Here is a 22,244-nt window from a genome sequence, read left to right as displayed (position 1 = left end):
ACAGATGTTGATCTGGTACTTATCCAGTTCTTCTGCAGGTTCCATTTCTTTCCCATTGAGACTTCTTATGTTGTTAATACCAATCTTGAACCCTGTTGGTGTTGAGCTGTCCAAAATTTGTTCCAATTGCTGACTTTTTACTGTTTGCCCTGATTCCCTGACAGAAACAATGGGGGCCTAGTTTAACTGAATGACACCCTATCTGGCATAAAATTCTGCCATGTTGTGCCATCGTTTTGCATTATGGTTTAAGCCAATAAAAATAAAATTTTGTCTGCTAAATCCCAAATTGCCAGCCCATCTTCATTCATTCAGTATCCAGGCAGATTCCTAACGGGGTGCACCACAGGAAGGTGAGGATTGGACATTAGGTTGGAAGCTCTGGTTGATTCTCTGCATAACAGCTTTGACCACTAAGCACTCCAGTATCCTTTATATCCTTTATGATGACTTCTATAAGAAGAGCGGAACATGAGCTTTTGTCAGGTCTGACCTTATTTGCCAGAAGATTAAACCTTGAATGATGATGTTACTTTGTTACCTCATTTACTGTCTTTACTGCTCTCTTAATTTAGATGACTGTACTCATAAAATCAAAAGGATCAATAATCATCCCTTTGATTATTTATCTCTGAAAGTGGATAATTACCCCAGTGGTGAGATCATTTTCCTTGGAGACTTACTTCAGTGTTCATAATTCTAACTGGCTCCCCTTCTCTAGCTTGCACAGATCAAGCTTGAAGGTAAGCCAAACTATTTGCTTATCAGTAATGATTTTACCACAAATAATGTTTGCCTTCCCCACAGAAGCAATTTGAATAAGGTCCCTTTAAAGGAATTTTGGAGGCCTGTCAAATTTGAATTGAATTCATTGGCTCTCTATAATGAAAGTTTGGGAGATTTTTAGCATATGTAAATATCGCAACTGATTTTATCTATTTGATATGATGCTTCTGGCACCCAGCACATGCTATTATGGGTTAACTGATTGCTGTATTACTTTATGTTCTGAGTCTTTAAATTGGTTATCTGTTCTGCACTGATGTATATTATTAATTTCAATATGAGATATTTGTTTCTGATTTCAATAAAGTTAGGTACTGTGTCTAATGTGTTTTACTCTGAGCTGTTGCTGTCAGTCTTTGCTTCTAAATTTCAGTAGTTCCTAGCACTGCTTTAGAAAATTTGCTTATAGTTTGGTTTTAGTAATTAAAAATAATAATACAAAATTATGTTACAAATGACAGTAAATGGATTTACATACATAAATCAAAAACATCTATAGGTTCATTGGCTGTGATGATAGCATCACATACAATAATACTATTGAGAAATGCATATCTATTTCTATACTCAATTACTGTGTGTTGGATCTAAATTTTTCCAATATTATTTATCCACTTTGTGTCCATGAGTTTTAATAAAACTTGTCTCTGATTAAACAAAAGGGACAAATACCAAAAAAAAAAACAAAAAAAATGCAGATTTTAAATTATAATATATATAACTATATTTTCCAGCTATCTAAATTAAAAAAGACATCTTCTATTAAATTTCTATTTTATTTATACTTTAATATTTATTTCAGGGGTTCAATTGAAATTGTGAGGCCAAAAGTTCCTTTAGAAGCTTGTTTGGAGAACTTTGCTGCACCAGAGCTGGTTGATGACTTTTACAGCACTGCATTGAATGCAAAGTCTACAGCACATAAGTAATTTTTTTTTTTTTACAGTAGGAAATGGATTTTATAAAATTATTTGAACTCTTTTGGAGTTTAGCATTCATTGATTATATTAAAAAAAATTAAGAAGGCTGTTGTATGGAAAATATAAAGATTGTTATAATGCATGCAGTTTAAAAAGATTCTTTAATTTCAAAAAATTTAGTTTGTTTCATATATTGACATCAGGTAGTACTTGTATGTGAAACTTGACAGTGAACCTGAATTTTTCATATACATTTTAAGTACCAAATTGCTGCATCATAGTTTGATGTCTATAGTTTCAGAGGCTTTGATAGATGACAATAAAGCTTAGAGAAGACAACTAGACTTAGAGAATTTTATTGACAATGATTAGTTATTTTTCTTTTATAAGACACCGTATTAAAAAAAACTTATCAACCATCAACCTTGAAAGCACAAGAAAAAAATATGCTAATGCCTTTAATTCACCTATTGGGAATAAGCAAGGACATTTTAGTCCAATGTAGCTTTTGAAGACTGAGGAGGCAGTTCAATCTCCATCAGTAGCTAACCAGAGATAGCTGGCCCAAGACTATTACTAATTATAAATGGCATCCAACAAAGAGAGGCAGACTGCTGCCATCTCCTAATTTCTAACAGTAGTATATTAGTTGGCTGAAATAATGTGGGTTCCATGGTTGCTTTTCTTGAGTTTATAGAATGAAGAACCCTAAGTTTCTAGAAGAAAAAACCCACTTGCCCATGCCTGAGATCAACTGACTCCAGAACCAGTCAAAAAAAAGGGTCAGAGAAGTTCCTGTACACCTATGGTGACCAGCACTGTGGGTGTAAATGCCACTTCTACAGGGCTACACAGGAGCTTTTGCAAACTTCTTTTTGCATAATTGAAAAGCTATGGAAAAAGAAATTTGCATTGTTTTATTAGGAAATCACTAATGAAAATTATGATTATATATCGTGTTGGATGTGTGTGTCTTTGCAAGACTTCAGCATATGTTACCAGTTTAAACAAGCCTATGATCTACTCAATAATTTAAAAAAAAAGTGTATATTGCAGTGAATGAGAAACCAAGATTAGGATTATAAAATATGAATGTTAAAAAGTAAAAGTTAAAGAAATTCAGTAAAAAGTGATCATAAAATAAAAAATATTTACATTTTAGTTCTCCTTCCAGGTGCATTGTTGAGATATGACTACTCCTCTTAGTAATTCAGTTCCTAACCTCATTCAAGTTTTATTTGTAGTGGAATGCCTTTCCCCCCCCCCCCCCAACCATTCAAAACCTTGTATCCTTTGTCACTATAACACCAAATGGGAATATCTCCAAACCTTTTACTCTGCCATTTTATGGTGAGACTACTGTTTCCATTCCCCACATCCTGCTACTTGTTGTGACCACGTGACAGAAGTTATCTGCGTTGGAGTTGAGGGTTCATTCCCCACTCTTTTTTCAGAATTCCTGCTTGAGTGCTCAAGGCAGGCCACAGTAAAAAGACATATTGTAAGTTCTTTAAAGCAAAAACTCCAATTTTATACATAGTCTACACGGAACCCTGCAACACATGTAAAACTCATTAACATGGCTAAATCTAATTTAAACGGATGTAGAAAACTTGCTGCCTATGATAATGGCAGCTGTTGTGACCTGACCTGGTAGATGCAGTTTCTGCTTATCTGTGCTGCCACCTCTCTCTCTCTCTCTCTCACACACACACACACCTAAAGATAAAACTGACTACCTGGTATATTCTTCTCATCTAACTCTTGCATAGTTGACCAAGGCAAATCATCTCTAATGTTACCTGGATCACTTCATTGCATGTCTCCTGTTTCCTTCTGCCAGAAAGTCAGAAGATGTGAAAAAAAAGTCTTCTTGATAGTATCCCACTAGCTGTTCTCTTGAACTAATACCATTTCTTTATCATCTCCACACTATATTATATATCCTGCCAGCATCTGTCTCACAGCATAGGAGCAAGCCCAGTTATGGCTTATTAAAAAAAAAAAAAAGAGAGAGAGAGAGAGGCTAGCATCTACTATCCAACTATTCAGTGCTGTCTAAAGAAATGGACACAGTCATGAATGGTCAACTTCTTTAACATTTGGAAAACTGTCTACTAATCAGTAATCACCATTATGGATTATGTTAGTCAAGATCCATAGCAGATTTCACCACATAACCTATGTGCTTTTGGACACATGCCAAATAAAGGTTTAGAGAGGAAAAAAACTTGTGTTGTTGTTGCACTTGACATTTCCAAGGAATTTGGTATCAGGATCATAAGATGGCAGAAAATTACCATTTTATGATCTGCCTTCCACCCTTTTTTGGGATTGCCAGTTTTCTCTCAAATCATTCACTGTCTGTTAGGGCAGCGCTTCCCAAACTGTGGGCTGCGGCTCCCCTTGGGGACCGTAGGTTTTTGTTGAGGGGGGGGAGTGAAATAATGAGAACAAATTTAAACTGTTTTAAGACTAAGTAGATTTTTTTTATCTTAAAAGAAACATATTTAATTTTTATTATTTATTATTTCTTTTTTGTTATTTTTTATATTTTAATGGAAAAAAAATCACACATTGGTGCGGGTTCACAAATTTTGCTTCCTGCGTATTTCGGCACTTAATGAATATTAGTAAATATATGCTTATTCGTATAAGTTTCATTTCAAAGCAGAAATCTAAGCATTGCAGTTACAAATATTTCACCTGATATTGACTTTTTGTGTAGCAGTATTGAAACACAACCATCACATTAAATTGTTATTAAACTTCTTTTATGTTTTTAATTCTTTCTTTATTACTAATCGTTTTATGTTTCATGTGCTTGTACTGCAAATGTACAATAACAATATATCTATCTATATAAAACTATGAGATAATGTACCATGTCAAATGTGTATGTAAGATGCTAGAAATGTAATATTTGCATTTGATTTTTGCAATATTCACTGCGTATGTTTTGTATTGAATATAAATAAAATAAATATTATAATAATATATGTCTATTACGATTTTTTTTCGAGGGGCCATGAAATATTTTAATTTTTCCAAAGGGGGCCCTGACATCCAGAAGTTTGGGAAGTACTGTGTTAGGTGGTTCTCTTCAGATTTTTCTATTAACATAGATGCTCCTCAGGACTGTTATTTCACCCCTTCCTTATATATATATAATAATCTTTTACTGACGTTCAACCCTGTTTAGTTTTGCTGATGATAGCACTCACCATTTCTTCTACTTATGTGACAAACCTTATAGTGCTTAAGCATCTCAGATTTCATGATCATTTACAATGAATGTGCTAAACATTGATTGGAGATCTCCAGATCATCCTTCAGTGCAGTGACCACCTAATCACCTTTTTTCTTGCAAAAAAAAAAAAAAAAAACTTGGTTCTCCAGGTTAATAGTCAATATCAAACCTTGCTTCTTAGACTGAAACTTACTTCTGGCCTTCTCTGACATAAGTATATCACTTCTGCAACATCCTCAACTTCAAATCCTCCTCACAACATTACTTTTCATCTGTCCTGCTACTGTCTATACAAATGGCAAATCCATTTCAACAGAATACTGTCTTTACATTTTTGGTGTTGCACCTGAGACCTCTCTAAAAATTCTTGATGCTGTTTGGGAGAAAGCAGTTTGGCTAACTGATGGACCCCCCCACACACACACACAGAGAATCTCTTCAGCCATTGTCTTACAGATGATCACTTTCTGCATGGTATCTCTTTTACAGATATTTCCATGGACACTATTCAGCAGAACTGGTATTCATCAATGACCCCACCACCACCACCATTTTTGCTAAGCTTACAGTAACATGAGCAGCTGCTACTCAGTATCCTTTTACAATTGAATTGTTGACCTGCCGAACCTACTACTATTTTCTTTTTTCTTTCATTCTGTCTACTTCTGTTTTCTGGAATAGCATTTACCACGAAGTATTTCCCAAAGACTTCAGCCTCTACCTCTTCAAAATAAATATCGATAGATTACTTTTCTTTTGAACTCTATCCATAGAGAACATTGATTTCTTATAGTCTTTGCAGTTTCTCATATGTTGGGGGGTGATTATTAAAATGGAGGCATGTTTCCTGATATGCATCCCAACACAAGAGTCCATTTCTCTTTTATTGTTTACTTCAAAAGTAATCTGTTAGTTCTCACCTCATTGATAGGATTGTCATCAATATTTCTCCTTAAAAGACTTCTAACTGTATCAGTCCATCTCTAAATTTTAAACTTATGAATCTTTTCTCTGCTGTTTTTATTCAGTCACCTGTTTTACTAATATTCTGTCCTCCATTTCGTTTGAATTTGTTTACACATTATTAAATAATGACCATTCCTTTCTTCTGTCTCAGTTTTTAATATAGTTCTGTCATTGATGTTATAGATTCACTTCCCTAATTTGTCTCATAACTCTCATATCTACGATCTCAGTCATTGATCGAGTTTTAGTTATAATTGAAGTGTCTCAGATCCTTAAGCTACTGTTGGTTTGAACCTTACATTGTTAATTTGGTGGTGTTTTGAATAATTTCTCTCTCTCTCTTATTGCATACAAATTTTTATTCAGCTTGTTTCCTGCCATCGTATGAACCTTAATCTGTTGTTATTATTATTATTATTACGTACCACGTCCAGGGACATTGTGGAAGCAGGCCCACACCTCACTCTTCTACACACCTCTCCTCTCCATCTCCCTTACGACTTAATTCTCTACTTACGTATAGTGACACTACTACCATCACTAACACCATCTTCTACCCATCACCACTGACAACTGTATTTTTGTCTGTGAATTGTGTGTGTTCTCATGCCTGATTTGCCTATATGTGAGATGAAAAACCCAAGTTTCCAGGAGAAAAAATCCTGCTACCTCCGTGTGGGATCGGCTAACTCACCTTCAATTGAAAAAGCCCATATATAAAGATTCCTCTCGTCTATCATAATTAAATTCCTGATATGTACCCTCAGAGATTGTACAGGATACAGGATATTATAATAGTACTACATGAAAAAGTTACATCATTACTAACTTCCTATTGTCAATTTTCCTCCAAATTAACCTGTTATCTTTAAGATGAAAAGCCAAATGGCTATACCTGTTATCTGTCAACTTGTTATAGAGATTTTATATTTCTCTCTTCTAAGGCACTCCAATCATCTGGAGTTCTATTCTGCTTTACTCCAATCATCTGGAATTCAATTTTCTGACCAGGCATGAATTATGTTGTGTAGCCACTAAGTTTTTATGCCTCCATATTGCAGGAGGCCAGAAGAGTCACAACTGTTGTACAAAAAGCTAATTCTGAGTATTAAAGAAAGCTTTCGAATGCAGATGGTGTGAGGGTGACAGATGCAGAAAATATTGTTCAGCTAATGAGTGCCCATTTTCCTAAAAACTATCAACCTGGTGTATGCAACATTGAGTTAACTGCTAGTTCTTCTGAAGAAACTCAGGTGTATGAACAGGAGGGATTAGAGCTGTTGCACAAACTGAATAAGAATTCTGCAATAGGAATTGATGGGATATATGCATGGGTGCTAAAAGAGTGTTCAACTGAACTGGCTATTCCTTTGACCAGGCTATATAATTTGAGTCTCAGAACAGGGAAGATTCTGCAGGAATGGAAAGATGTATGGTAATCCCATTGTACAAGGGTGGTGCAAAGACTGATGTATCCAACTATCAACCAATCAGTATCTCAAGAATGGTGGTGAAGATTTTGGAAGAATTGATTAGGACTCGCATTCAGAAATGAGTTGATAGTGAATCTCCACTTTGCAGTGAACAGCAAGGGTTTACTAAGGGAAGGTCATGTTTTAGTAACTTGCTCACGTTCTATGATAAAGTTACGTTTGAACTACCACATTGAATTGATATAGGAAATGGCTTGAAGGGAGATATTCAGTTGTTTGCTGATGATGCAAAGTTGAGTAGCGCAGTAAAAAATCGAGCTGATGTTGAGAGTTTGCAGGATGATTTAAATAAGCTGGCAAAAGGTAATGGATGTCAGTTCAATGTGGAAAAGTGTAAAGTTATGCATTTTGGGATTAAAAGATTACCAGCTGTGTACTACATTGATGGAACGGTACTCCAAAATTGATGAGGCTAGGGATTTGGAGGGGGGGGGTAGGAGATGAAGTTCGGAGGACACATTGCTAAGGTGTCCAAGATTGCACATAGAATTACTTGGTTATTGAGGAACACTAACATCCAGAGATAAATATTAGCATGGTTAAGAGGATGACTGACTGACTGACAGATATCAAAAAGTGATATGCAGGGATGTGAGTCTGCAAGATAAGATAATTCCCCTTTATAAGGCGTTGATACTTCCACATTTGGATTACTGTGCCCAAGTCTGGTCACTTGGATTCCTTGGAGATGAGAAGGTTGTGGAGAGGGTTCAGAGGAGAGTGACTAAGTTGGTGAGTGATGTAAAAAATGCTCCCTATATTGATAGATTGAGAGCTTGTGGAGTTCAGAGGTTGGTTGATAGGTGGAGAAGAGGGGGTATGATGGAAACATTTAAATTACTAAAAGATTTTTATAAGATTGATGCAAGGGAAATATTTAAGCTATGTGATAGTGACGGAAGAACAAGAGGTCATCCCTGGAAATTAAGGAAGAGTGTAATTAACAAGGGTGTGAGAATGAGGTTTTTTGCCTGGAGGGTAGTGAATGAGTGGAATGCATTGCCTGACTCAGTTGTGAGTTCTTTGTTTGTAAACGAATTCAAGAAGAGATATGATAGATATCGTTTTGATAGTTTGGGTCTCCCACGATGAGTCTACTGACTCCATGGAGATACCCGTAATAATAATAATAACTATACAATAGGAATGGATACACTGTGATACTTATGAATCCATAAATTGGAGAAGATGGGTTTGGATTATAAAATATTAGCATGGTTAAGAGGATGACTGACTGACAGATATCAAAAAGTGATATGCAGGGGATGTGAGTCTGCAAGATAAGGTAACTGATGGTGTACCACAAGGATCAGTCCTTGGTCCACTGTTATTCAATCTGTACATTAATGATACTGGGGAGGATTTCACGGTCGACAAACAGCTATTTGCTGATGATGCAATGATAGGGTAATCAGGAATGCTGCTGATATAGTACTTTGCAGAATGATTTGAATAGACTGGAATTGTGGGCATGGGAAAATGGATATCAGTTCAATGTCAGTAAATGTATAGTTATTCACTTTGGCAGGATTAAATATCCAATGGTGGGATTATGCTAGAAGAAACTGATCAGCTTAGGAATCTTGGAGTGTAAGTAGATAGCAAGTTCAAGTTCTGGGGCTATGTAGCAAAGATTGCAAATACAACTCAAAAGATAATTGCAATGCTGAAACGAACTTTAAAGATAAGGATGTTATTTTGCCTCTTTACAAGATCCTGATAAGACCTCGCTTGAACTATTGTGTGCATGTCTAGTCTCCTGGTTTCCATTGTGATTCTGATACAATGGAGAGAGAGTGCAAAGGAGTGTGTTAAAGATTATATCAGGATTGTGTGAGAAGAGCCCACTGCCTCATTACTGACAAGGATGAGCTAACTAAAGTACTCCAATTTAAAAAAAAAACACTTTTCTACAAAATGGCTACAATGTGCTCATTGTAGCCATTTTAGCTTTGTAGCATTATATCAAGACTGCTTAACAGCACTCACTTTGAGGTACTTCTAATGACAAGAAAATCAAAGATTTTATTACTCTTCCATGAAACTTGCAAAAGTATTAAGAGAACATATAATCAAAGCAGTCTTCTCTCCCCTTTATCACTATTCCAATTCATAAAACCTCGAAATAGTTGCTAAAATATCCAGGTGTTTACCAACTAGGATGCAAGTGCAGGACATCATATTATGGATGGAAAAAAATCTATTGAGCAACACATTGAAAAATGTACTTTCTTCAGCTAACTGTACAACAGCGTTTCTCAAACTTTTCCTACAATGGAATACTTCACAAATCCCGAAATTTAACGGAACACCTTGGTTAGAATCAAGTATCATCGGTCTTGTATTCAGTGTAAAGCTAAGCGCACACTATCACCGAAGCAGGCTGTATTGCATCACAAAAATGTGACATTGCACACTACAATTGTGCCAGGCTGTAGTGCATCACATTGACCTTGCTTATGACTGCATGTTTCCTAGAATAGATACCTCTGTACTTCACTCGCACTCGGAGGTATCGACAACTGCTGCCAGCTGAGTCAAGGCCAGCACACACAGGCCTTAATAGTACAGTCCACATACAAAGTAAGGAGCGCCTGATTTTCAAGCATGTTTGAACTTGTCACATCATTTAAAACCATTCCAGGCTCATATCAATTTTGATAATTTTTCACGGAACACTTATTTACTTTCTGCGGAACACTGGTGTTCCTCCGAACATAGTTTGGGAAACCCTGCTGTACAAGATGCCTCAGCAGTGAGACAAGTGTTATGGGAGATGAGTCCAAACTATTACACCATTGCTATAACATAACTGAGAGAAGAATTTCAGAATTCTTAAAAATAGCATTACATCCAAAATACCTAAATATAAACCCTAATATTAACTTGTCGGGATACATCCTTGCCAAAACATAAATCTGAATGCGTAAGCTTGCATAGCATGCTCAACAATGCAATGCATAAGTAGAAATAGTTTTTTAAAATCGTCAGGTTCTTGTATAACTATGTAATTGTTGTCACCTTTTTAATATTTGACTGTTTTTGTCTACTAGTTTTTTTTTACACCTTAAGTTCTATGTAATTAGGATGAAACATGTTTTTTGATTAAAGTAACTATTAATATCTTATTCCAGTTTAATGCCTTATAAACTCCTTATTATGTAACCATGATCCGGAAAAGTCTACATAGTGTTTATGTGGGTGTATAGTCAAAAATACTGCTATATTCAAAAAACCAGTATATTAATTTCCATACAGAATTAAACATAAATGCATTTCAGTATATTTTTCAAAATAGGTTTCAAGTTAATTAGCAGTAGTTAGCTTTAAAAAAAAAAAAATTGTTTTCATGTATATTATATTTTAAATGCAATAATTTTGCACTACTGTTTTGTAAATTGTTAAATTTTTATTTTATGTAGAACAACAAAGCTTAAAAGCTTTCCAGATTACTTAATGGTACATCTAAAGAAATTTACTATAGGAAATGATTGGGTGCCAAAAAAGTTAGGTAAGCAGTGAAAAATTTTTATATTATGAGAAGCAGTTTTTATTAGCATCAGAATAACAGCTTCTCATGTTCCCTTAAAGTATTTGTGGTCCAAGCCATAGGTTTATGCTATATTTAAAAGGATGGCTGATCCTATGTCAGTAGTTTGTATATCACTTGGTTGCTTGTGTTCTCTTGCCAGCTTGCTTACTTTGAGGTGGGGGAGCATTCGTATTAGACCATTTAACCTTCATTGAAAATATTTGTTTCTTTACATCCTAGATGGAATTTGAACACAGACCTTTTCCAACAACCAGTGAGTGATATGTTAATATCACTCATTGGTTTGAAAGGTCTCCTTGATTGCAAACCAGAACTGCCAATATTTGTCCAGAAGAACATAAACTGTTCATTACCTGCACGGATGTGAATCACTGGACATAATGGGGAAAAAACTTTCCTTTTATACAGGAGCAGATATAAATCAGGGAGATTATTGTAGAATTCACCTTAGCGTTATAACATTTACAAAATAGGAACAAATTCAGCTGTCTTATTCTACGAAAAATCTGAAAGGCTGTTGTTATTTTGAGATAACAACAGCTTTTCAGCAAGATTCCATCACCATACTCATAGAGGGCACCAGTTAAGACTGAAGGATCCTGTTTTTCATACTCAGTCTGTTTGCTAGTCTGCCTGTGTGAACATGATTAGTTGTATTTCTTTGTGTTCATGAAGATACCTTAATGACCAAGGGCAAAATATTGGCTTAATTCATTAATAAAATATAGATAGTAATTATTACTCTAGATGTGTTTTCTCCACCAAACATCAACATGACCAATGGCAGACTTACCAAATAATTCCGTAATACCTACTTTTAAATACTTTAAAAATTACATTACCGTATACTCATTGCTGTCATCAGCTTTCTTAGCATATTTGGTAAGCAATACCATATTGGATTCGCAAGTTTTTATATTAAAAAAAAAAAAAAAATTGTAAATCCAGTGCCGTATGTTTTGGAGGTCTTGAAAAATTTTTCCCTTCCTAGTAGTCATTTGAATCTGCACATCACTATCTTTCTTCCTAAAACGGAAGAAAATAAAATGAATTATTATAAAATGCATTATTATAGTTACATTTCTCCAGTTACTGAATTTCATTTGTTTTTGTGTTTATTTATTAAAAAAACTGTTTTTTGGAAATATTTTTCCATCTCACAACATTTGATATCCTATTTGGTTTCTCCATCTCTCCTGCCATTCAAATCAGTGCTCTTTCCTTTTGCATTCTCAAATGCCTACAGGTGTGGTTAATTCCCAGCTGATGTTAATACCATGTCATGAATCCAGCACATGGCAAATTAGAAAGGATGCTGGAGGGTGACACATTAGATGTTTGAACCTGCTTATTTTGTCAGATAATGTTTTCAGTCTTCATTAACATCTTTTGTTTTAGATGTCACTGACCTGAGTAGTGTCTGGAAAGGAAACTTGGGTTAGATAATGTTACAGACATAAGCAGTTCTGTAAGGCAACTTTCATTCAGGATTAGGTCATCCACTCTTGGCAGAGACAACTGCCTATGATGAGTTTTGTTCCTGCTAAGTGGTCTAACATGTGCAAGTATGCCACTGACAATTGAGTCAGTTTGGTGGCAAAATAATTTGGAATAATTTAGGAGTAATGAGAATTATGTTATGCACATTAATTTAGTTATGCTGAGTTTATGTTGTGGATAAATTCTTAAAAATCATTATGTAAATTGAAAGTAACTTTTTCATAGTGATATCTGTAAATTAAGAGTTCTTCTCCCAAATTTCTGCCTCTTACATCTCTAATTTGTACATTAATGGTTATTTATGCATAATTTTTGACAGTTTAACATAACTGTTTACTAACAATAACAAATACCTAAAAATATTCAGACGGATAACATCATTTAAAATCACAGGGATGAATGGGGGGGGGGGGGAAGCAATGTTAACACCAGGAAAAATCACAGTGGCAATGACCAAAACAGCCCTTTTGGTGAGTGATACTATGTATACCACACTGTGCCTGGCAGTAATGATGGCATAAAAATTGATAAGATATTGGATACACATACACTCCGATTTTTTTTACTAAATAATTTAAGGAAATTACGTCAACTAGGATATACATTAAAATAAATTTTAATATACTTCAATATTTCGGCAACATCACGTTGCCATTTTCAAGAAACTTAAGAACAAGATGTGCATGCAGGCACAACAAACAGTAAGTGAAGAAGCAGGAAGCTATTATTTCTCCTAAAGTCCTGATGGTGCACCCTAGTGGGCAATGTTGATATTCTTGGGCGATTGGGCTGAAGGTCTTCTGATGTAGGTTTCCCAAATTTGAGGCATTCTCGTGCAGCCAAATTTGTTGAGGTTTGGATTGTTTCTTAGGGCTGAAGCTGATTCTATGAAAAGCCTTTCATATTTGTATTTACTACGGTGTATTATCATGGCTTTCTTCCACCATATTCAGCGCATGGTCAACAAGACTAGAGTGGCTGTATTGGTGAAACCGGATGTAGTCCTTGTGTTCTGAAATTCTGATATTTGCTGTCCTGCCTTTGGCTCACCAATACAGCCACTCTGGTCTTGCTGACCATGCGCTGGATACCTGCCATAGAAGATGGTGGAAGAAAGCCACCATAGTAAATACAAATATGAAAGGCTTTTCATGGAATTAGCTTCAGCTCTAAGAAACAATCCAAACCTCAACAAATTTGGCTGCATGAGATTGCCTGAAATTTGGGAAACCTACATCACAAGACCTTCAGCCCAATCGTCCAAGAATACCAACATTGTCCGCTAGGGGGGGGCACCATCAGGACTTTAGGAGAAATAATAGCTTCCTACTTCTTCCTCACTTACTGTTTGTTGTGCCTGCGTGCACATGTCTTGTCCTTAAGTTTCTTGAAAATGGCAATGTGACGTTGCCGAAATATTGAAGTATATTAAAATTTATTTTAATGTATATCCTAGTTGACGTTGTAATTTCCTTAAATTATTTAGTATAAAAAAAAATGCATAACCAACGTCTATTCCACGAGAAAATATACATTCTGAATACTGTTAAATGAAACTACATCCATCCATTTTAGTGTATAATCACAAGAACAGAAACTCTGGAGGAGAAAAATGCATTTAAGGCTGCTTAACCTCACCTGTGTGAAACATGGATATAGTCAAGAACTACTCAGATGTGCTCTTCAGAAAGTACTTTAAAGATAGAACTGTGACATTTAGACAGCACCTTTACTATCAATGGATGCAAAAATGAAAATATTTTTATAATCAACCTCTCTCTCTCTCTCTCTCTCACACACACACACACACACACACAACAGCTTTAAAGACCTATAACATGCCAGTGTTTCTGTGTGGGCAAGTGAAGAGAGAAAGAAGGAATCAGTTTGTGTTTCTTGAAGAGATAGGAGGTTATATTCATTAGGGTAAATAGTATGGAGAAGACTCTTCCAAAGAGAGGTATATTGAATGAAGGAAAAGGATGAGAAGTTGGTCCACTGAATAGTGAGTTGAACCATATATGGATGTTCACCAGCAGTTGCTGATTTTCATAGATGATTAGAGAAAATGGAGAAGTGGTAGTGGCCAGTTTGGTAGGACAGTGTTCATGGAAATTAAATGAATTTGTAATTGGATCACTTGTTTTCTCTTAGGTTGTTCACTTTACTGAATTTTTAATACCAATAATATGGTAAAAATGTTTATAAATACTGGTTTATTAGTAAATTACCAGTAATTTTTTCCATTTTCAAAAAACATTCTATGAAATATGAAACGTTCTACAATCAGTAAATATTAATAACCAGAAAATTTTATTGAAACAGAAATTATGGTATAAACAAAAAAAATTATTTCAAATTATAAATAGTAACTTTAAAGATAAGGCAAACACATATAAAACATTCAACATAAACTCTTTTTAATTTGTTATTCTTTTTATAATAACAAGAAATAAATACATACAGATGTCATTTTTGTAAATATATTATTTTTGTAGACTTTTGGCTATGTTTCATAGCCATTTTCAATAGAATAGGAAAAGATAAAAGCTAATAAGGATTAAACTGAAAGCAAGTGATATTATATGTGCTATCAACTGCAGGAGGATAACTCCACCTACATTAATGGTTTATCAAGAAATAAAATACATTTTAAATAATTAATTAATTTTTATGAAACGTGAATAATGAGTATTAAGATAACTTCCCAAAATTGAGAAAGTTTAATGCAATCATTTTTGTTGAGGGTAGGTTTGGGAATGTGTGCTTTGCAGCTTTCTTTATTTTTTTATACTTTCTTTCCAGAAGAAAACTTTTTTGTAGAACTTTGGCATTATTCCACTGAATTCTATTGTTTTGTGGACAAGGTAAATTGGAGTGAGATAAGTTCTTGATGTTCTCCAAGACAAATTTGGGCAGAATGACCACTCTATCCATAATAACACAGGTCACAAGAACAAGGAATTCTGTAAAGTCCAGGATAAGAGAGAGAAGGTAGGATATTTGTATCTTGTAGGGACAAGGAAAGTATTTAGTTTATGAACTGGACAGAAAGAGACTTCTGAACTCATACTAGGCAAATATGTTAATGCTACTTCACATTAGAGTTTTGCAGATGATATTGGTCTTCTGGCAGAAAGTGAAGAAGAATTACAAGAGATAACCATCTGCATTTTTGGAACACTACAAAATTATGGATTATACATAAACCTGCAAAAAATACTATACAGAAAAAATGATAACTTCAAAATCAGACATTGAACTCTTAAAGATACAAATTGAGAATGTAAACAAGTTCACTTATGTAGGAAGTACATCGAGTCAAGATGGTCGCTCAAAAACTGACATTAAATATCGAATTGCTAAGGCAACTGTGGCCCTACAGAAGTTAAAACCATCGTGGAGCGATAACAGAATAGCGATCACAACCAGGCTAAGACTAATTGACATTTTGAATTCTATCCTCTTCTTGTATGGTTGTGAGGCTTGGACTTTATTGAAGGAAAATGAGAGGAGACTCCTGTCTTTCGAAATGAAAACTTACAGAAGACTTTTGAGAATTCTGTAAGTTTGAGAAAAAAGGGAAAATATTCTGACAGTCATCAGAAGAAGAAGACATGAAATGGTTCAGACATGTGGAGAGGGTTAATGGTATTCCAGAGCAAGCACTAGAAGGAATCATTCCGGGATCAAGGGTTACGGGCTCACCTCAATTAAAATGGACTGATAACATCAAAAAATGGATAAATTCCTCCCTTTCTCAATTGACATCAAGAACATGAGACCAAGATGATTGGAGGAGGCTAACAAAGAATATTACCTACCAGCCATGAGTGACGCAACCTTCCATTTAGGACTATGGGAGAGAAGATGATGACTTCACATCATCACCCCTGTCAGGAATACAGTGCAGTTAAATCTTTAGTTGACAGAGCTCATAAAATGCATTCAACTGATTCCATTCTACAAAATGAACTGTTTACTCTCAGACCTATCGTCATCTGTAATGGTAATAATGCAAAAGCATTCCCGTCATTAACACAGTTAATGATGGGAATGGACTTTGCCATGGAAATGTTGATGAGGAGAGAATGATTTCGAATTTGTGTTCGGACCCATCATATGTGTGCAAAGATGTCTACATGTGTAAGGCATTAGAGAATAATAGAGATCTGCAAGTTGTCCAACTGTGTCTGGCAGACTGCAGACAGGACAATACAAAAGAACAAACAGGTAAATTATTATGCCTATACATGACTGCTAGGCGTATCGGAAGCAAAGAATAGAGTTTGTTGTCCTAGTCGATATGTTGCAACCTCAGATTGTAGGTATTAGTGAGACCTGGCTATCAGAATCAGACCTAACTGGTATCGAGTGTCAAGGGCAAGTATTTTTCGGAAGGATAGAGGATTGGAGAGGGGGGGGCATGCTGCTAATGATATCAGATGACTTGAATCCAGTTAGTGTTGAGTCTTATGGTTGTAGTAATACTACTAACAATATTTCATGTGGCAGTGAGTTTGAAGCCATCTAGTGTGAAGTGGAATCTAACAAGATTAATTACATAGTGGAGTGTTGTTACAGACCTGGTGGATCGGTTGCTAGTGATAAAGAAATGCATCACAAATAGAAAAGATGGGCGCGAAAAGAGTAATCATAATGGGAGACTTTAATCATCCAAATATTGATTAGGTAGCAATAGAAGCTCGTGAGAAGAATGAAAATGCATTTATTGAACTGTTGCAGGACAACTTCCTCAAGCAGCATGTGACAGAAGGAACTCGAGGACAAAGAGTGTTAGATTTGATTATAGTGTCAGAGGGCATTTCAGTTAAAGACGTAACTATTCTGCCTCCAGTTGGTGACAGTGATCATGCAGTACTCACTTGGGAAGTGACTAAGTTTATGAATGTTCCATTCAGAAAAGATTACATGCTGAACTACAAAGCAGGAAATTATGAACAACCGAGGGGTATACTGAGTTCGGTGGAATGGGATCGGTTGCTGGATGGAAAGAATATCGAGAGTGCATGGGAAGCATTTAAACAATACTTGAATGATGAGATATCAGAATGTGCCCCGAAAGTTTGAAGAATAAATAGAGTAGGAGTCAAATGGATGTGTAATCTTATTAAGCAAATGTTCCTAAGAAAAGAAACAGTTTTGGAAGGAATACCGTGTGCATAAGGATGACGTCCGTTATGAACGATATAAGCAGCAGGCTAGAATAGTCACAACTGTTGTATGGAAAGCAAAGTCAAAGTATGAAAAGAAACTGGCTCTGCGTGCTAAAGATAACCCATAAGAATTCTGTCGATATGCTGCAAGTGAAAGAAAGAATGAATATGAAAGAATAACTCTTCTAAATCCAGATGGTATGAGGGTTATTACAGATGCAGAAGAGGTTGTTCAGTTAATGAGTGCCCATTTTGTTAAAAGCTATCAACCTGGTGTGTGCAACATTGAGCTCGCTGTTATCTCTTCACTAGATAAAAAAAACACGTGTATGAGGACGAAGTATTAGAGCTGTTGCACAAATTGAATAAGAATTCAGCGATAGGGACTGATAGGATATCATCAAAAGTGTGGTAAAAGAGTGGTCAGCTGAACTGGCCATTCCTTTGACCAGGCTGTTTAATATGAGTCTCAGAACAGGGAAGATTCTGTAGGAATGGAAGAAATGTATGGTAATTCCATACATTCCTTCCAAAGGGTAATGCAAAGACCGATGTATCCAACTATCGAGTGATTAGTTTCTCAGGAGTGGTGGTTGTGGTGAAGATTTTGGAAAAATTGGTTAGGGCTTGCATTCAGAAATGGGTTGACAGTGAATCTCTGTGTTTGCAATGAACAACATGAGTTTACTAAGGGAAGGTCATGTTTTAGCAACTTACCCACATTCTATAACAATGTTACCATTGAACTAGACAAGGGGAATGGATAACCATGATACTTTTGGATTTTGCTAAAGCTTTTGACAGAATAGAGCATGGCAGACTGCTGCATAAATTGCAGAAAATGAGTCTAGGTTATAGAATATTAGCATGAATAAGAGGATTGCTGACTGACAGATATCAAAAAGTAGTATAAAGGGATGTGTGTCTGCAAGATTAAAGATAACTAGTAGTGTACCACAAGGATCAGTGCTTGGTCCACTTATTCAATCTGTACATTAATGATATTGGGAAAGATTTGACAAGTGACATACAGCTGTTTGCTGATGATGCTAAGATAGGTAGGTAGGGTAATCAGGAATGGTGCTGATATGCAGTGCTTGCTGAATGATTTGAATAGGCTGGAATTTTGGGCATGTCATTAAATGTAAAGTCATTCACTTTGATGTGATTAGATATCCATGTCGTATTATATTGGTGGGATTAGGCTAGAAGAAACTGATGAGGCTAGGGATCTTGGGGTGTTAATAGATAGGAAGTTGAAGTTCAGGGGTCATGTGGCAAAGATTACAAATACAACTCAAAATATAATTGTAATGCTGAAAAGAATATTCGCATATAAAGATAAGGATGTTATTTTGCCTCTTTACATGGCCTTGATAAGACCTCACTTGGACTATAGTGCGCAGATCTGGTTTCCTGGCTTCCGTGATGATTTTTATAGATTGGAGAGAGTACAATTGAGAATGATAAAAATGATATCAGGATTGTAGAATGCTGCGTATGAAGGCAGATTGAGAATTTGAGAACAACTGACACTATTCACCGCTCTCTCGATAAACAATCAAAAGAATACAGAATCTTGGAATATAATTTTTTCATTAATTGCAGTGTCAGAATATTTGATACTTGAAATATTTGCAAAAGGGAGGGACCAATACTTCCATCTAAATCAATATATACATTGAGGGGGTGGGGTCGGGAGGCAACGTGTTTGTGTCTGGATATATCAGTCTGGAAGTTAAGGGACATTCTATATTTGGTTGGTATATTTTAATTAACCAGTAATAAAAGGTGCCTGTGTATATTAGTAGCTTAATTGGTAGTGTGAAAATGATTCTGTTTAGTGAAACCATCTCCCTCAAAAAACACTACACTGCACAGCTGCAAACAAAATGGTTTTAATTGTAGTATTAAATACACATACTGGCTACTGAATTAGAAACCTTTATGCAGATGTGTGTAAATGTCACTTATTCAGCTTATATGCAAAATACTTGGTCACATGTGTAACCACATGTTCTATTCAGCTATTTAAGAATGCTGCTGGTCTGTAATTGTCTGTAGTGTTGATCACAATGGGAAAAACAGGATCTTTTAGAATTTGATAAAGGGCTTATCTTGGGTGTCCATTTGGCCAGAGTCACAATTTCAAAAAACAGCAGAGCTGACTGGTTTCTCAAAATGTGAGATATCCTGAGTATTTAATCAGTGGAGAAATAACCTATGTTGCTTGTCTAAGGTTTGTAACTCATCATCATCATCATCATCATCAAATTCCTGACATGTACCCTCAAGGGGTGTACAGGATATGACAGTACTACATGAAAAAATTACATCATTACTAACTTCCTATCTACAATTTTCCTCCAAATCAGTCTGTTACTTGTCAAAACCCCAACATTATCAGATCTTATATTTCTATCGTCTAAGGCACTTTGTACCGTATCAATCCACCTATATCTTGGTCTTCCTCTGGGTCGTTTTCCTGCCAACCTGGCAGAGAACACTTGTTTTGCTAATCTTTCCTCTCCCATTCTATTTAAGTGACCATACCATCTGAGATTAGCTCTGCTAACGCATTCCTGGATGCTGACAATGTCAAGTTCTTTCCTAATATCCTCATTTTTAATATGATATTGCCATTGATGCCATCTGTTCATGCCTCTAATCTTTCTCAGGACTCTCATATCTGTGGTCTCTAGTCTTTGGTCAAGTGTTTTACTTCTGACCCAGCTCTCAGATCCATAAGTTAAAATTGGTTTGAACACAGTGTTGTATACAGCTAATTTAGTGTTCCGACTAATTTCTTTCTTATTCCATATGAATTTATTCAATTGACTTCCCACGATACCAGCTTTGCTGATTCTGTTGTCTATTTCTATATTTAGTTTACCATCTTCAGTAAAAATTGTGCCTAAGTAGCTGAAATGTTTTACTTGTTCCACAGGTTCTCCATTCACAACACAGTTGACATTTTCAATGATTCTGCCTATTTTCATTGTCTTTGTCTTTTTATTGCTGACCTTCATACCATATCTATTACAACAGCTATTCAATTTAGTCAGAGAATCTTGCAGACTTGTAGCGGATTTATTTAGAAGTATAACATCATCCGCATAAAGCAAAGAGCTGACATTAACATCTCCAATTTTGATAGCAGGTTTAATACCACATTCCTTCATAATGTGATCCATATAGATAATGAATAACAGAGGGGATAATGTACATCCTTGTCTCACACCAGATTTAACATTAAACCATCTTCCTGTACTTCCTTCAATTCTAACTGCTGACTCACAACTCAAATAAAGACTAAGTATTGCTTGATATAATGCCCCATTGACACCATATAACTGAAGCGTATTGAATAGCTTCTCTCTTGGCACCTTGTCATATGCCTTTTCCAAATCGACAAAACTTAAATACAGATCTTTGTTATGCTGTTCCAAGCCCATATCTCACTGAACTATGCACAGGAAATTGAAAAGGATTAGTATTGGCAGGTCATGCCTTTACAGAAGCCACTGATTGCTGCAAAGAACCAGAAATTTCGCCTACAGTGTTGTCAGGAACACAGTGACTAGATAGTGAAAGACTGGAAAAAAGTCGTGGTCCGATGAATCATACTGGACTTTGTTCTGTACCGAAGGTAGACAGAGAATTTGATAGGAATCCCATGAAACAATGAACCCAGTTTGCCTTGCAAGCACAACTCAAGGTTCTGGAGGTGGTGTCATAGTGTGAAGCATGTTCTGTTGTAACGTTACTGTTCTCCTGATATTGCAGGAAGGTTTGGTGTCCTGCAAGGAATATCTGAACATAGTTTCCGATCAAGTCCATCCTGCAATGTTGACTTTTTATCCAGCAGTTACTATTGTTTTATGAATGACAGTGCTACTTTCAATTACACAAGAATTGTTCAGCAGTTCAGTTACTGCTGAATTGTTCAGAAATGGTTCACTAAAGCCTGACAGCGACTTCCATCTTCCCTGACCACCACAACACCTGGATCTGAACACCATTCAGAATGTATGAGGCATATTAGAGAAACAGATCCAAGAACACAATCCTCTTTCGTCCAATCTGAGCCAGATAAAGGACTACCAGGTGTTCACCAGATTTACAGATGCAATCCAACACCTTGTGGAATCTATACCATACCGCATAGTGCTGTAATTCGGCCTAAAGGAGGTCCAACATAGTATTAAATAAAAGTTTCTAATTTGGTAGCCAGTACATGTACATCGTATAGGGCCAATGTATTTAGTATAATTAGAGAACAACTGAAATTTACCTAGTCCAGACATAAATACTGTTACAACTTGAACAGCACTCAATGTTCGAAATATCTCCCTTTTGCTTTCACGCATGCCTGAAGTCTGTGAGGCCACATATCGATAGTGGTATGCATAACATCTAACAGAAATTCTGCCACTGCTTGCTCCAAATCCACCTTCAGACTGGTGATGTTACTCTCTGAAGCTCCAACAATTGAAGTCCAAGAGATTCAGATTGGGACTGTCAGATAGTAATATGTGGTCAGGCACGTTTGCCTGCAACCACTGTTGTGTGGTTCTTTCTTTGTGTGCAGGGACTGAG

The 22,244-nt window shown here is 35.9% G+C and overlaps 1 protein-coding gene across 2 annotated transcripts in view; it reads left to right on the top strand.

Moving 5' to 3' along the window:
- Usp5 (ubiquitin specific protease 5) overlaps window positions 1-22,244 on the top strand; it is a 362,226-nt gene that overhangs the window by 232,989 nt on the left and 106,993 nt on the right. For both annotated transcript variants that reach the window (XM_090391427.1, XM_090391426.1), the window contains exons 14-15: window positions 1,589-1,711; window positions 10,838-10,926. In XM_090391427.1, coding sequence (XP_090247553.1) covers window positions 1,589-1,711; window positions 10,838-10,926 — 212 coding nt within the window. The remainder of the gene's footprint in view (window positions 1-1,588; window positions 1,712-10,837; window positions 10,927-22,244) is intronic.

The sequence above is a fragment of the Typopeltis vanoorti genome, chromosome 4 (assembly GCF_054136105.1).
Source record: "Typopeltis vanoorti isolate ZY-2024b chromosome 4, IOZ_Tvanoo_1.0, whole genome shotgun sequence".
Taxonomy (NCBI): Eukaryota; Metazoa; Arthropoda; class Arachnida; order Uropygi; family Thelyphonidae; genus Typopeltis; species Typopeltis vanoorti.
This window is presented reverse-complemented; position numbering and strand designations above follow the sequence as displayed.